Source organism: Solea solea, chromosome 15 (genome assembly GCF_958295425.1).
Source record: "Solea solea chromosome 15, fSolSol10.1, whole genome shotgun sequence".
Classification (NCBI taxonomy): domain Eukaryota; kingdom Metazoa; phylum Chordata; class Actinopteri; order Pleuronectiformes; family Soleidae; genus Solea; species Solea solea.
The window spans coordinates 15,298,321-15,316,360 of NC_081148.1; the positions used below are offsets into that span (position 1 = coordinate 15,298,321).

At 39.4% G+C, this 18,040-nt stretch overlaps 1 protein-coding gene across 2 annotated transcripts in view; it reads left to right on the top strand.

The window, feature by feature from the left end:
* The window catches only part of macrod2 (mono-ADP ribosylhydrolase 2), a 357,104-nt gene that overhangs the window by 277,401 nt on the left and 61,663 nt on the right, over positions 1 to 18,040 (top strand). For both annotated transcript variants that reach the window (XM_058651020.1, XM_058651021.1), the window contains exon 8: positions 1,565 to 1,638. In XM_058651020.1, the coding sequence (XP_058507003.1) occupies positions 1,565 to 1,638 (74 nt within the window). The remainder of the gene's footprint in view (positions 1 to 1,564; positions 1,639 to 18,040) is intronic.

Genomic DNA, 18,040 nt, shown 5'->3' on the forward strand with positions numbered 1-18,040 from the left:
TCTTGTTTTTTTTTGTTTTTTTTACTGTTTACCATCCTTCCTTGCTTTTATCTTTTTCCTCTGGCTGTATAGCTAACCTCCTTTCACCCTCTCTCGTCTTTTCACACTTGCTATGATTAATAGGTATGGTTCTTAAATCAATAGAGCATTTGTAGAAACTCCACACAGAATAGATTGATTAAATGTACTAAATGGCACCGAACCACTGCTAGTGACCAAAATATCACATCACAATGATGAAGGCCTGTGTTTTTTTTGCACAACATAATGGTGCCTTGTAAAAGCACAAAGTAAGTTACTTACTTCTTTAACAATTTACAAATTTGTGTTACTTATTCATGTGCTTGCGTCTGTAACACCTCTTTCCCATCATGGATGCTCTTTCCTAACAGCTGTTCCTGGTCTCCACGGATCTAGTTTCCTTCTTTTCTTTGTCTTCTGCACATCTGTTTGTCAACTTTACTTGATGTGTGAGTTGAAGTGTTGGTACACCTGCATATGTGTGCAAACAGTTTTCAAAAAAGGAAACATCACCAGACAAAGTGATATCACTGAAGAGGTTAAGTGTGTTGTGGAGACAAGCGGAATTAGGTGACCTGCAAACTGATTTGGCATGCTGGATTAGGTTCTGAGTGTACAGCTCTCGGGGCAGCTTTTGAAGGGCAGGAGCCGTGAACGGGCTGTGCACTGTCTGCAGATACTGCCTAACAGAGCCGTGGGAGCAGACAGGCGGTCATCGCCGACTGGTATGCGGCTCACATCTCGCTTCTACCAGAGCTTGAACAGGAGCTCAGCTAAGCTCTTTAAAACTGAGACAGAGAGAGAGAGAGAGAGAAATACACACAGAGCGAGAGCGTGAACACAACAGTAGTCAGACTGTGAATGAGGTAACCTACAGTACATCTTCACTGCCATCGCAGTAGATTCAATGGATTTGTAGAAATGTTATTGAGAGGCTTTTGACAGCAGTTGGTCTGAAATGAAAGAATTCTGGAAATGTTAGGCTAGACCTTTGTGGCTTTTTATTTTGTATTATAACATCTAACTTGAAGGGCAGAGGTCGCCGCAGTACTTGTAAGCCAGCTTCATAGGTCATAGATTGTTATAGTTGTACCCAAGAAAAATATTTGAGGATATAACAACCAACAGGTTACAACTTTGGCCTTTGTATCAGTTGATGTGGGTTGAGATTGAGGTCTTGACCTCTGTCGTTAGAGGAAGACGGTGTCTGTTGCAACCCGTGGTCCTTGGAATTCGAGGGTTGTAGAATAGAAAAGCATTTCCTTTTAAAGCTTGAATCACGTCGGTCACAACTGAAAATATGGGCCATGTTTGTCTAATGTATCCTTTAACTCGTAGCTCGGTGCAAGGCATGCAGTTAGGCTTGTAACGCAGCTTCAAACTCACTCCAGTATTTATATTTATATGATTATTTTTTTATTTATTAAAATCCTGTTACCTGATATCAGTTTGTCTTTCTGTTCTTTTGTTTGTTAATGTGTCCCTTTTATATCTGCAGGCTGTTTCCACTATTAATGACTCTCTCTCTCTCTCTCTGTTCTAGGCTTCCCGAATGACCCGGCAGCTGACATCGCTCTGAAAACAGTAAAAAGTTGGATTGAAGATAATTCTGATATGGTAAGACATCATGCATATTCAAACCGAACTACTGTCAGTCCCAAGCTGAAAATGCATTTGTGCAGGCTCTACCTATTTTCTGATTTTGTTGATTTGCTGTGAGTGGAGATCGTTGGACCAGAGCAAAAACACGGAGCCACTAATTCCTCCACATCTCTGTATAAGACTTATCCATCTGCCTCGCATGATCAACCATTTAGTTTGTACTCTGCATGCATATCAAATTAAAAGCCAGTCTGAGACTAATCGGGCCTTAAATGGTCTGTTGTCTGTTGGGTCTATGCTGGGGAGTGTTAGTAAACCCAGAAGAACAGAAACACATCAGATGAAATAATCTGGAATTGGTTTTGTTTAAAATAAATAATGACCATCCCTCCGAGGAAATGAAGTCCAAACATCTTCCAAAATACATTTTCACCAGATTGTATTTTGAGGAAAATAAAATAAAAAAAAATACATATAAACACAATCAAGTGAACAACAGGTGCAATGGTAAAATCTAACAGATAATCATCTTCAATTTTTGTTTATAACTGAGGAGCCAAAGAGAAATGATTTAAAATAACCACAAATAGACTTAATATAATCCATCTCCCCTGTGAATAATGGCTGTGAACTTGTTCATTTCAAAGCCACTTCTGATGAAGATTGAGCAGCACACTGTTGTAAGAGTCTTTACCACAGTCAAGCCAACATTGCAGCCTTGTTATCCAGAAAGTGAGAGAAACACACTCCAGTGTGCTTGTTTAAGGAACATTATTATAATTATCTAATTGAATTAAACAAGCAATTAAATTTGTTTTGTGTATATTCAATATATGATACCCTGTATGATACTGTATAAAATACAGTATTATGGCTTTCTTGTCAGGTCTCAGCACTAATGTGTTCATGATGATAGATGATGACCAAATTGAAGCTAGGGCTAAGTTTAACGCACAACATTAAAACCACTTACCGATTTTAATGTTGTGAATTATCTCTTTTGGTAATATGCATTAATATGATATGTGTCACAGTGGTACATTTTCATTAACGGCTCATTATGACATTTTGTCCAGTCGTCAGGAGGCTGTTTGATACTGTACAGAACACTGGTGATGCGAGTCATTTAGTGACGGTAACCTTCAAGGGTCATCTCTGTTTACTCTGTCAATGTTTATACCTGTCACTGTGGATTGTGGTGTTTTTAAAGCTCACAGCTTGAAGTGTTACAACATCCCTCAGCTGGTGTTGGTGATGTTGTGATGATATTGAGCTGCTGGATGACTTTGCCATTGATGTGTTATGTTTACAGCTCCTTTCTCTACCCGCTGATTGCTGATTGTCCTCTTCTTGTGAAATCCATCAACACTTTGTGATATACCTTATTGCTGATGGTAAATAAGTTCTTCCACATCCACGTTTGCTACTTTCCACACAGTAGCTGCACTTTCGTACAGACGAGACAGTTTTGTTATATGCTGACTGACGGCTATTTCTGGTTTGGCTGGATCAAGTGGAATATATTACCATTTAATGGAGAGGGGGAGACATCTATGGAGGGAGGCTTCCCTTGAAAACTGTTTGCCAAAACTAAAACTCTGCCAATACAAGCTGTGGTTTCTCAGCTTTTTCGAACCAGCTTTGAACAACATCGGAGCAAAGCAATATGTCCTGCACTTTGGAAAACCTTGTAATCAAACCACAGAATGATAAACTGGGCAGAAGGTCTTCTCTCAAATCTGCATTCACTCAGTGAATAGTTACACTCGATGCCTGAAACAGTTATGAAAAGGGATAAACTATGTGAAGAATTTCCTTTTAATCATGTCAATTTAGTTTTTATGAATCTGAGGTAAAGAATTTGAGCAGAATATTAATACATATTCAAAATAAATTCATAATGCCTGGAGGGAGGGCATGCTGCGTTTAATGTCGCTTTCGTTTGCACATTAAATGTTAAGATGAATGCTTACTGTCTTGTTTGATATGTTTAGAAATCCAATTCATCACTGCACATTTACTCAATTGACACACCCAGTGTCAACATGATTAATAACCGACATGTTTCTGTTTCAGGCTGTGTCAACTCATAGAAAATTCATCAGCTGACAATTGTTAACTACACAATCTTGTCTTACACCAAGAGCCTACAGTCAATAAAGAAGGCCTTGAATGAGAAGTGTTATACTATCCGTTGTTTGCCATATCAAAAGGCTTGCAAAATTGCAGTGTTGCTGCAGTAGCTTATATCGCAAATTGTACACAGCTTTTCCAATACGTGGAGAGAATGAAAGGTTTGAAGGCCGGATTATCATGCATAGAACAATGGGACTAGATTGCTCTACGCTCTCACCTCTGGCTCCGTGGAGCCTATGTTGTGGGCGTCCACAGAGGCGAATCATTTCAGGGCCATGATAAGGGCTCTGCTTTGAGAAAGATTATGTGCTATTGTGGTTGAATTTCAGTAAAATGGGCTGGCTGTAGATCTAACACACTGGGGTGGCAGAATACAGGACCTCACATCACCTATCTCCTCCCCCCCCCCACATACTGACAACAAAGCATTGTCTGTTTATGTCCATCTGTTTATATCTTTGCATGAGTGTGATCCTGTCGAGAAGCATGCGAATATGGCAGGTTGTTGCAGTCGCACAAATGGCAATTGAACTGTAATTGTCCACTGATTGAAAGAGCAGTGACACTTTGTGTGTGTATCTGTTAGAGAGAGAGAGAGGGAGAGAGAGAGAAGGGGATGGATGCTGTGATTGATTAGCAGTGAGTTTATCTCCCAGGCCCCAGCACACTGTAGCCCTGATGCACTCACCAGTGTATAAAGGACCCCAGTGCCAGCGTGAAATTTACTCTTAAAAGCATCTACACTTCCCTTGTGGAAGAATAAACAGCCTTGCTGCGGCCAGAGAGGGCAGATGCTTTAATCTAGAGAGCCGTCAGCCCAAGAGTGGTCCTTCAGATCACATAGATGAAAGAATATTGGAGGTCATCCTCAGTGTTCCTGTATCTGCCACACAAATAAAAGCCATAGAATATGTGGTTATTATGTAAACAAGACAGCAGGGAACTCTAATGTCTTCAAAAAGGTATAAGTGAATGCAGGCAGTCCAACACAACCAGTCATCCATAATGTGTTGGGACGAGTTTCCTCCTGGTCACAGGCTGCTCACCTCTCCGCTTATTTGGCTTTGGATTATTTCTCATTTTCGGATCTAATTTGGTTTAATTCAAACTTGCAAAGGTTTAATCTGCAGTTGAAAAATGTGGTCTGACACTCTATTTGGCTGCCGCGGATGTGCTCTGGATGGCCAAGCTTTTTAATGAAGCATTTCGAGGGCCAGGGAGCCAAGCATTACTGACACAGACTGAACACTTGAGACACATTCAAAGTCAATAATAAGCTCTGCTGCACTGCTCAGGAAAAAATTGACGTGTAGAGATTTCACCTTTCAACATCACTCTGGTTTGGGTTTTAGTATTAAGCACTAAGCTGTGCAGATGACACTCCCAAAACAGCTGTTTACATCCCGTTTTCCTGCTCTGTGAATGATCTGTTTTCCTTGGTTGCTTTTGTCATTTAAGACACCTGATAATACATTTCATTTTAAGCCAAGACGAGAGATTTAACAGTGATTTGTGACAAATGTCAGATGATTATTAGGAATGCATACAGTAGGGTGTGTGTTTCGTATGATTGTGTTATTCTGTGTGAATGAATATCACTTCAGAAGGCTACATTTTGACATGACAACATTGAGGTGTCAATTGTCATTCAGTTCAGTGAGATGGATGGTTGCTCTTTTGAGCAGTTCATTTAAATGGGAATTACATTTTTGTGTATTGGGACCCGCTTTATCTCACAGACATGGCAAGCAGAATGTTAACTATATTTGTGCTACCTCTGCTGGTTTATAACCCTACTTTACATGCACATGGTAGTTCAAATGCTAGTTTTTTTTTTTTGCCTTGTCCAGAAGACATTTAACTTATCATTTTTCAAAAAGGCTGAAACACAAGTGTGCATGTAAATCAAGCAAATTTGGTCATTTGGTCCTTTTTTTTATATAAATGTAGACGTCTCTCACAAAGTTTTGGTGGAAATTTGTGTTAAGTTGCTGTGTTATTTTTGATGTACATTTACTCGTACTAGGATTTAAATTGAATTGCACCAGGAAATGTAGTTCTGAAGGATATATAAACAAAGCTGCTGGAGAAAACCAGATATAATATTTAGGATCGAGATCAAACACTTCCATGTTTGTTTCAACAAATCAAGAATTTTGTTTTCTCAGACGTTAGGTGTTGTTGTGACTTTGTTGTCACCTCTGTTTCCAACGCTGTTCTCCACCCAGATGCCTAGTTTATAAAGGGCACAAGACAATCAAGGTGTAAAAACATCTCAAAGGCACTTTTTTAGAAAGTGTTACTTTCTATACTTTATATAACCAGATAACCAATTAGAGTGTGAACTGTATACTTCGCTCAAAGTGATGAAAAAAAAAAAAAACCTATGCTGGAATACTGACAGCTATTGGAACAGAAGCTAACACCAACTGGGGGCGGTACTTCAGCTGTCTTTTACCGTGTTACTTCTTCATGATGTCATGATGTTCTAGTATTTAATGAAGAGACTTTGCCAAGTGTTGCATCTGTGGCCAAGAGAGGCACAAATTTGCTGTGTGCTGCTGATGGTTGTGTGCAACTGGCACGGTGTTCAAAGTCAGCACTGGTCTTTTGAAGTCAATGTCTACCCCTTTGAATCATCTGCTGTGTCTGAGAGTGTCATGGAGATACAGCCATATCAGGAGCTGAGAGCATGACTAAACACTTGGCTCTGCATCCACTTACTGAATAGTTTTGTGTGATTGGAGACACATTGTTTGACCTCAGAGAGCCATATCCTCTCTCAGCTCTGTCAGGCACCTGCAGATTTGGCTAAATAATTGTGTGTGTGAATGCTTTATTAGTTTTCTCTGTCAGTGAATGACTTTGTTGGCACCAATGTATGCCATGTAGTCTAATACATTAGTGGCAGTCGTTTGGCCCAAGGCAGCAGAATGAGGATTTTATGACTTTTATGATCTGATGATTTTATTATCTTGCTCAATCTGGATAATATGATGTGTGCTCTTTGATTCCCTTAATCCCAGGTTGGTTTAGTTTAATATCTGAATTCACTTGTGGAAGTTATTTCTTCAAAAATATTTGACTGCTACCACTTTAGTTTTGATTAATTTCCCTGCCGTCAAGGGTTATGTTTATTATGATCACCAAATGTGGCAGTATCCTCAGTGTTCATTCAAATGATTTGATTAAAATTCATCACGCTGTCTTGTCCAACAGCCAAGGTGCTGCTTTACTCTTGATAACCACATAATGATCACCGGTAACCAGTATGGGTGTTGTTGAAAATTGCAAAGCCACTAGCAATACTACATGTAAAATATGATGCACAGATTGTCTTTTGTGATTATTACAGGTGCTTTTGTATTCATGCACCACGCCCACCGCTAAGCACAGACTACCGTTCTCTGAGATGGGATGCCCTGAGTTCTCTCTGTTCGCACAGATACAGTAGTCCCACCTCTATACTTACTATGCTGGAATAAGCTATCTTAATGACATGCTAATTGGTTCAGCGGAGCACAGATAGCGTTAGGCTGGCACACCGTGATAAAGCAAGAGTGGCTTTAGCTGAAGTGATTCAGAAAAGGGCAGGAGACTCTTGAAACTTCACCCTGCTCACCTTCACTGTGGAGGTGTTTTGTGTGTGTGTGTTGTATTTGCATGTTCATATTGTTTAGTATGTACACTCTTGTAAGTACATCTCACACCCTAATAAGCTCATTTCAGTGCCACAAGTTCAGACACACACAACTCCTCTTGCGTGGTCACAAAAACATTCATCACGGTCATTAATTCTGAAGTCCGTCTATGGCCTGCAGAAACAGATAATGATGAAAGACATTATGACCACTATACCGCCCCCTCTCACCCACTTGTGCTAGAACAGTGAGCCGTAAAGTTTGGGACACAGGAATAACCTTGGTTAATGGCGTTATCATAATTAACCGCTTATTTACAATTACAGCCAAAGAAAAACACAATTTTATTGTTTAATAATTTCTCCATGTGACCATGAAATTTCAATAATACTTCAGTAGTCATGTTGCCACCATAACATACCATTCATCTATATAATGTAAAACCTACTGATCAGAAAGTAGTGGTTGTTGTGTAGTGTATAGCTTTTTCCGTTTAAAAAGTTTGCAGCATCTCCCAAGGCTTTATTTTGTTCTCCACCAAAGCCATGTTTTCCACAAACAAAATTGATGTCAATATCATGCAAAATAAATGAGAGGTTGAGTTACAGCTTGCTGTTCTTAAAAAATATTTGAAAAGTTACAGGAAGGAAATGCCTTAAAAATATGTTAAAGGTTAAGGCAAGATTGGCTGCATCCACTGTGGGGCAATGGACTGTGACATAATTAAAGGCTATACCTCAGCAACAAAGAAAAAGTTAAACTTTGCTGTTCCAATATTTGTACCTGCCCGAGGTCACTATTCATGCAGTGGCAGCTGCTCTCACCATTCACAGTTGGTCATTATTTCCCACCCCATCAACAGACTTGCTTACACTGTGAGTCTCGGGCGCCAGTGCTACAGGCCTCACTGTGTCTGTTTATGGGCAACCTGTCTCACAAAATAATGTCCCCACAACAGCTTTAAGTGCATTCTTGGAACTTGCTTCATAAGGAATTAAGATTGTTTTTTGTTTTTTCGAAATATCACAATAGCAATGAAGTTCAGCAGTGCCCAATTATGTGAGTTCTTTGTGGTTGTTGACGCTATAAGCCGTGATCTTTTTCTAGCCATAACCAGGTGCTTTTTGCGCCTTAACCTAATGGTGGTAGTCACTGTATTTATAACTAAGAAATGTTTATCATGATTGTGTAATATGCACGTTTGTAGACATACACTATGTTCCTTGCAAAATGAAAATGCAGTTATGTGGGTGGACATTTATGAGACAGGGTTGGTATCGGGATAAGAAACACAGGACCTCATTGGCACCGATGTTTTAGGACTGAGGATCAGTTCAGTGAAGAGGGGCAGAGACAGCCACTGTTGTAGCACAATTTCCGACATGTTATTAAGGGGAATTGGACGTATCTCGCTATCTCAAAGTGGAATCAAATCACCCCCAATGCCTGGCTTCAGGCAGTGATGCATTTGAAAGTCAGTCTTTTATTTCCAAGCATAAATTACTTGATAGCAGCATTTTTTTTTGCCCAGGCCTGCATTCACACATAAGGATTGCCACAGTTAAAGGGGTAAAAGAGGGTCCAATATTTGCATCACCCATGTCAAGTTCAAAAGAGTTTTATATCTGCAATTTTATTTTAAAATTGTCCAACATTTTTGACACATACATTTTTTGCTTGCCTTTCCTAAAATATTCATCAAAAATATATAACAAGCTATCAAACCATGGCCAAGTGTACAGAAAGCTAAAAGGATGAGCTGGAATGAGACAAAGACCATACAGCGTTTCTGGTGAACTGCAAAAGGCTATAAATTCTCTTCCAAGTTATGTAAAGGTTAAAGCTGTGGTTTGGGTTTGATTCATACTGAGTTCTGAACGACTAATCCCTGATGGTGGTTTGCTTAACCTGAGAGAGCTTTATACTGAGCTGGAGAAGGAGCCTTAAATTGTTGTCAGTGTTTGTCTGGTATCTTCTACTTTGCCATTGATCTTCACAGTGCTGGCTGACAAGTGTGTATGGCTCTATGGGGCACAGCCAGCCAGTATAGTATAGTATAGTATAGTAGGAGCGGTACATGTTGTATCTCAACAGGGCATCAGAGATGAGGCTGGGCACTGGGGTCAGCAACATGGTAGAGCAGGCTTGTATAACAGGAGGTGCTCTCTGTGTGAAGGCTGTGGGGTTACATTTTGGAAAGTTGGTAAAGCAATAGGCAGTGGAGACAAGGCATAAAGACAGCCAAGTGTGTTTATTCAGCATTAATATGCAAATGCAAAAATAAATAACTAAGCCACTTACTTTTTGTGATGCTTGTAATGGCTATTTATGTTCACAGTTTGACCCGAGCTTCATCAGAGCTGTCTCCTCTTTAACTTGTGCAGTGGTCCTGGACTAGATGCTATCTGCTGTATCCCGTAGGCTGTCTGAAGTAATCAAAGGAGGGCAGCATTAATTGCTTGACCCTGGCAGGAAGCCAGGTGGTCTGGGATGGGTCTTCACTTGCCTGGGGAAAGGTCGCCCCTCAATATCTCATGGTTGAACCTCCATTTCTTTTCTGTCCCTTCACCTTCTGCCACAACAAAGCACCAGGAAGTTACTGTCCATTCTCTAAAGGGATGCTGCAAAGTCACCCCAACCATATGTCCATCTCATTTTCTGAGCAGCAATGCACCTAACCTCATTGAGTAATAACATTCCATTTGAAATAATAGCTAGAATTGGAAGTGGCCCTTCCCGCTTTCCATAAACCTTTTTCTGACAATGGTTCCATTCCTATTACACAACGTCTGTCTCTATACACCGGCATAAACATCTTAGAAGGTGCTGTTCTGTGAAGGGCAGGGGTTTGTCTGACTTATGGCTGATACATTCATCAAGCTTGTGCCAAGCCAATATCACACTGTCAGAAGGGACCATGTGGCATTCTATCACCATAAGAGGCTGTGACAGAACAAGTCCTTTTCCATTACACTCTCTCAGGGCAATCTCTGATATTGCCTCCCTGCTCTCCTGTAATGTTGTTCATTTCAGTATTGGCACTGGTGGATTCCATATTGCTGGGTGTCCCTCTCACACCCTCTAATCGCTGTGAACCTACTTAATTTTGAGCATTACCATGTAAGTAATGTCTTCAGAGTGTGGAGCAGCTCCCCTCAATTTTATTTTCAAATGACTGTGCGCCGTATGAATGGCCCATATTTATTATATATTATTCCCTTTATTTCAATGTGAAATATTTTAAAGGGGGTAGTAAACTGCATTTCTATTTCAAATCGATAAATGGGCCTATATAAATTCCTCTTCTCTCACCTGCTTTTTCATTACAGGCAAACTGCAGTGCAGGACTTGAGGTCCTTCAATCTGTAATTGCCTGGATTCTTCTTTCTCACTTAATAGTCTGAAAAAGGTTCCTCTTTTTACCAGCCATATTAAAAAGAGCAATTGATGCACACTCTTTCCTATCACTCTGCATTCATGGCATCACCTATTTTTTATTCAGTGAAGGCCATTAGGAAGCTGTTGTCCTGTAGAGTGGCCCTCACTACACTCCTGTGTTTTTCTAGCCTAGAGCACTGACTTACTATTTATATACTAAACTTTGACAGTTCACCAGAGTCTGTCCCTGGTCAACCAGCATAGCTGAAGCAGTGTTGCTATGAAGTCTTCACAAGGTTGACTGGAGTAGCAATGGTGTCCTGGACAAGCTTGTTTCTTTAAGTGAAACATTCATTGGGGTTTATGTATGGATTTATATAGTTTAAACACTGTTGAAAATTTCTCATGGATGCTTAAATAAAAAAAACGAAAGTTATCAGAATAAATTAGGCCACAGTTTTGTGATTAAATAAAGCCTTCTGTGATGTTCACATTACAGAGGGCTTTATTTGAGAGTTTTTTTTCCCCCCAAAAAGCTTTGATCAACATCTAATCTAATCTGAAGGATACAGAGCTGAAGTATTCTGGCAAATCTGGTATGTTTCTCTGCCTTTGATGCAGAATTATTCTAATTTCTCATCCAAAGAGGGCAAACCTCAAACTGAACACGCAAAGAAGGAGGTTATGCTGTGAATATTCGTCCTCCAGTGGGAACTCTATTGATTTTCTCTTGCCTTTCTGGCAATAGGATTTTTCACCACTTTGATACGAGGTTTCGTGTCAGATTTTTTTTTTGGTCACTCCTTACTTACAAAACCAAGAAGTTTAGTGGTGTAATGAATGATGATTACTTTTTTCCTTGTTCCTGTGGTCCATTAATTCAAGATGGCTGAAAGCCATTTTTATATCAGTCTCAGTCAGTTTGGAAATATGACAAAAACTAAAATAAAGTTGAAATACTACAGCTCAGCTGAATTAATGAAACCAAAAAACTCTTTCACAACCTGTGAGGGAAACATATTAATTGAGATATTTTGTCCCGTGATAATTCTTAAAGACACTTTTTTTAATTTGTATTACAATCAAAATATTTGTTTCTTTTTTTGGCAAGAGTGATGTAGAAACGTGCATGTTCACTGTTATTGCTGTAAATTGTTGTCCTGGTAAATGAGAGGATCGTGCTATGGCTGTAAAATAACAAGCTTTAGATAAAGCAGGTTTATCATGACAAACAAAGGCAGTTGAAATAAATACGCTGTGCTGAGCCAAATGGGATAATGAGTAATCTTGGATGTACTGATTATCATACTGATACTGAGCATTGAAATATGAATTCATTATGCCGTTGCCTCTGGCACCCACATACATTAGGTTAAAACTTATATTATCAAGAGTAATGCTAGTAGTTACTGTGTCAGTGTTTCATTATAACGTAACTGAGAAGTATAATCAGTCATCTGATGCTGTTATGGAAGGGTTGTGGGGATCTCTGTCAATACGCTGCGGTTGTTTATGAGTTTCCCGCTGGTCAACAGGCATCTTAATGCAATCCAATGAAATACTGTATCCTGGCTTCTGGCAAAGAAGCTGAATGCAGCGCGTGTTGTAGTTCAAAGCATTACAATTATTAAGCTATCAGCCAGGCTTTCACACTCACAGCCAAGCTCTTGGTCTGATGTTGCCGTGTATGGAATGTAATGAAGATGGACAGATTGTTTGTTTGAGTCATGACCTTCAGAGCGGAGAGACTGCACTGGAGCTCGCTTCACTTTTCAAACACGGTTTTGTTTTGAATTCTTTTCTCCGCATCTGCGATGTATCCTCTTTGCATATGGTATCGCTAGATGCTTCCAGAGCTTGTTGCTTATGTAAGCCTTTATAAAGATGACAATAAGAAAGACTCCCCGTTTGTGTCTGCCTCTGTACGAGCAAACTGTGTTTGTATGACCGCTGAGTAGCAGCATCATCTGCACTTTTCATCTTTTGTCTGACTGACAGATTGTGAGAAGGCTGTACGTTTCTTTGTACGAGTTCTCTCAACACGACCTGATAAGACCCCAGTCATCCTCTCTCCCTTCGTCAGCTGGCCAGGGGTTGGACCATAACCATATTTAACCTGTCATGTCTGCTAAGACCTCAGATGTGCTACTGTCTAAACATTCCTCTGACGGGATACTCTGTGGCAGCTCGTGGTAGCTTGGCTTTAGCAGGGAGGTGATTTCATAATGGAGCTAATAGAGACATCTTTCAAAGTTGGAGTTAAGTATGGCTTGGGTCTCCATGCACAGTATGCATGTATGTGTGTTTGTGTCCTTATGGTTCATATGTTTGTTTACACTGTGTGATGACACAGGTATTGATTGATCTCGATTTGCACAGGGAGTCGATTCTAAATGGTTTCAAGTTAGCACAGCGTCGCTTTGAGTTCTACTAACAAATCGTTTCTTTCTGGGTGCACGCTGTTGTTGGCCTGAACGAGCTGCGTCATCTGACAGCTTTGTGGTTTCTTCTGACAGAGCAGACTTATTTATGTCTTTCATCCTGTCTGCAGCCTCTGAAGGCCCGTGTTACAAACTGTGACGACTGCACAGCTTTTGACAGGGTATCTGACTACAAAGCCCTCACACTCCTCTTTGACTGGCAGCAGCCAACCTCCGTTTTCCATGTTTCTGCCCCCTTAACATCTGTCTCTTAGCAGGTTCTTGACATGTCTGATGTACATGTGTTATGGTTGTATAATAAGATAACTACTATGATTGTACTTCCAGACAGGGCCCTTGAATCTGGCTCTATAAATCTAATTTAATTTTACAAACATGTTTTTTCATTGTAATTTTCTTTTGCTAAATCAAATTGATTCCAACATAATCCAAGTTTGTGTGATTTCAGACACAACACTGTAGTTGTTAAACTGTTTAATATTCCACGAATAATCATGCCACAACAGGGCTCTTAGATGGGACACTGAATTACTTAAAAATAATAAAATTAGTCTCACAGTCACACCTTAGTCTACCATTCATCTTGGGATCTGAAGTCCGGGGTGGGGGGATTGTGAAAGAGAAAATTAAAAAGAAAATGAAAGAATTTCAATTACGTAATTTGCTGAATTGGAGACAAAATGGCAGTGGTGTGGAAAAGGCTTTTAATCTTGGTGAGCCACCTCTTGTTCCATTAAGCTCATATCCCCTGCTTATCTCAGTAATCATTCCTCCCAGTGCCAGTAGTCTTGATTTTTAATGAACCCATTATGTCCTGATTCAGTCCACTAGGACTGGTAGACACACCATACGCTTATGAAGTGGGCTGGAAACAATCAAAGTGCAATCAGGGCCTCATGATGATACCATGGCCCAGTTAGAGGTTGAGAAATATTACACAAGAAATGCCCACTGTGTCCTCACAGAGGTCAAGCACACTGCAGCCAGGACAAGAAAAAAAATATATACTCTGTTAACAAAACTCTATCGAATTCCTCTGCTTGTGGAAGGAGGCATGGTTAGAGTCGTCTATGTCAGGCTGTTTGCATCATTTCAATATCGTTAGTGGCAGTGAGACAATGTTGAATCATCTCTGCGAGTTCAACGACACAACTACAAGACAGTAGTTCAGAACAGCCCAAATAGAGAGTCTAAGCTTAATGTAAACATCAGTTCAAATATATATAATAGTTGAGTTGTGCCATGTAGATAAACGAAGCAGAGAATGTGATACTGCTTAAGAACATTGGTGGAGATGACGATGGGCTACTACTGGTTAAAGGTCAGGGGAAAAGCTTCATAATACTCTTTGATCAGGAGCGAAATAGGTGTGAGTTATAAATGTAAGCATTTACTTCATTTATTGGCAACATCCAAGAATCCATCCTTTGTCTGTCCGTGTACTTGTTTGTCCTTTTGTGCCTCTTCACCTGTGCTCAAGGTCTGATCTCCTTTTTTTATCTGCAGCTCTGTGCTGCTGTGTGGGCTAGTAGCTCACTCCAGCCAACTATATGCAGTAAAAAGCAAAATGGATCCTATGTTTTATTCATTCAGCTGTTGTCTCAGCTGACTGTGTGTGTGTGTGTGTGTGTGAGAACTACCTTTGTTGCATATTGTGGTTTGGATGTGCAGTCACTCTAGTGGATTCCCTGCTCTGATTGAAAGAGATAACAATGGCAATCTACAAAAGGCTGTAAGGCTGTAAATGCTGTAGGTTTTACCGTGAAAAATAAAGCAGATGACTTAAATCAGTCGTCTTTACCTCATGGACATGCGGCTGCTGTTTTGTAGCTGAATGTTTGTGCTTATCTTTGGTATGAACATAAAAAGGAAGTAGTCTTAAGCCTATTTCTAGTCATAAAACTGTTAATTATCAGAAGACTTCAATGAAGGGATTATGGCTAATGCTACCAGAAATAAATTGATTTCAGTTTGTTTTACTTTTCTCTGACCCTAACACATAGTGGTGGTTAAATGTGTTCTGCACCGTAGAGCCGTACTTGACCTGGTTGCCTTTTTATTGTTGCTATTTGTTCAGATTAATTCTATTTGAATGAAAATGGATTTTGCTATAACAATAAATGATGTATTATTGTTTAGTGCCTTACACAGGGGATTTCAGTACAGTAGTAATGCTCTAATTTTATAAACTCACTTTTTTTATTTGAATACTGTTCTGCCAAACTTGAACGAGTCCTACTTTATCGAGTTGTGACAGAAACTAAAGCCATATCAAGATTTTTTCAGATGCAAAAAAGATGACTAGATTTGTTAAGTCATATTTTTCACCCTCTCACTTTGTCAGCTCATACAGTTCCACATCAATACCTGTTTCTCTCCATTTGGGAAAGTGACTTATAGACCACACTGCATGAGAGAATTTATTTATAGATTCAGAAAGGATCTTTGATCGTCTGGATTCGACACGGCCTTTCATCGCATGTACAGTGTTCAAGCATGTGGTTCGCTGGAGTGGTTATTTACTGGGCCACATATTGAGACTGATATGCTTCTCAAGCTGTGAGAAGTGGTGCTGTGCCTTCCGTCATTATTCACGCTTCCCAATCGATTCTCCACTATCCCATCCAATCGGGTGACTTGACTTATATTCATAATTAAAGCTATCTAGATGCAAATCAGGAGAGTCAAAGGGCATAGTGTGCTTTATGCATATCAAATGATACCATCCAAGGATGTATCATTTTTTAATTTCTGTTGTAAAAGCACACAAATAAAACATGCTCATGCCCTCATACACACAGGAGCACTCCCATCTCATTTACCTTAGATTATTGTCATAAGGTTAAACAATCACAGCGGTGATTAAGATTTAATGTAAATTGCAAATGTTAATGTAATTACTTTTTTATGTTAATGTTTTAACTTTTCTTGCCCATTTCCATCTCAAACATTTAATCGGATTATTTCTAGAGGTTTCAAGGGGTTTCCCACCCACAGTTCCATTATGGACGATTTTATCAGCGTTAACTATGTCTTTGTCCCTCTTCTGTGTCTGGTAATGACAATGGATTTAACTCATCAACCCAAGTTCACCTCTGGAGTCCTATATTATTAAGTCATTAATTAATTTGTCAGCGAGCAGGTGTAAATCACTTCTGATAATAAAACACACCTTGTTACACAATATATACACTCAGTACACTGTTTATTAGGTACACCTAAAACTAATGTTATATCAGCTCTGTGATATATCTTACCTAAGATGTTGTTTCTGAGAGGTGTTGGTTTAACTTTAATAATTCATGTTAGAGAATCCACTTTGAGGTGCTGTCCACTTTGCTGTTATACCCTTAATCCTGTAAATGGGGTGGAATCAAGAACAATACTAATTGTACTGTGTACTGCAGTAAAATCTTCCAGAATAATCATTACATAGCTGAACATTATAACAAACCTGAAATAAGCTTAGTGTATATCCCAATACAATAACTAGCTCCCATTTTTATTGTCTTCTTAAATCTTTCGAGTGGATTATCTGCCTCCTTCTTGCCGTCGTCCATTGTCATTATATAAGATACATATTTCTTTACCGTTTGCTCATTAACACATTTAAAGCCATTAGCTGACATGCAATGGTTAAGCAGCATCAGCTGTAGCCATCTTCTTATTTCTCAGTTTACATGTTGAACAGATAGTTAAGGTAAACAAGATGACATAAAGATTATTTTATTTTCATGAGAATGTTGAGCTCACATCAATTGGTTCAAGACACAACATTGTCAAGCTTACTGAAGAATGAACATAATCTACTAAGCAGCCGAGTGTGACTGGATACAGTTATGTCAGGCCCAAACACGATTGATTGTTTTGACATGAATATCTTCCCCCCCACTGTTTCAGACAAGGAATATTCTTTCTGTCTAATGGATGATGATAAGACACTCGACTTGCTTTCAAGCTATGGATGGAATTTACAGGATTGTGTCTCCCATACCCCTACCTAATATTATTTGATGTGAGCTAGATTCCTTCAGATATATCAACTTTAATTTGATACTTCATTTAATGTGAAAATTTATCTGAGGAGAAAAGAATTTGGTTCCCGATGATGATCTAATAATACATAGAATCCTGGAACATTTGAAAGCTCTTCTTGGGTTCACAGTTCAATAAAAATAAAGGTTTATTGGGTGATCTGTATCTTTCAAGTGTTAACTGTGTATCTTATTAATTTTGGTGAGCTGTAATTGCAGCTTATTTTAACCTGACTTTGTGGCCCAGGTCCAGCTCTAGGCATTGACACAGCACCAATAAATCATCCTGCTACATCTCAAGATTCAAGTATTTTATTTTATGTTTCTCAAGATTATGTAGTTGCAGTTAGATGCATAAAACAGTGCGTAGAAATAGCACAACATGGATGAGGAAAACACCATAAGTATGAAGCCTAAATGGATTCATGAGTTGTGCTTCATTGCCACTGATGTATTCTCATTACTGTCAGTTTCCACGTCTGTCATCATTCAAAACAATGGTCTTATGCACAGTTGACAAGTATGTATTTCCATGTAGGCAAGAAGCACAGTGCTACTCTCTATGTGCTTGTAACAGCCTGATTTCTTTCCATATCACATCAGTGTTTTGACCAAGTGCAAAACTAGTGGGAAAAAATATTCTAAAAGGTCTCTGACCTGAGATGAATAGCTATGAGTGTCTGAATTAACAAGGCAAAGGCTAATGTTATTGTAATTATCAGTGTGAAGTCTTACGGGAGATTATTTCCTCATCACTGGAGAGCCTCTGTGATCTCGTCTAATGCAT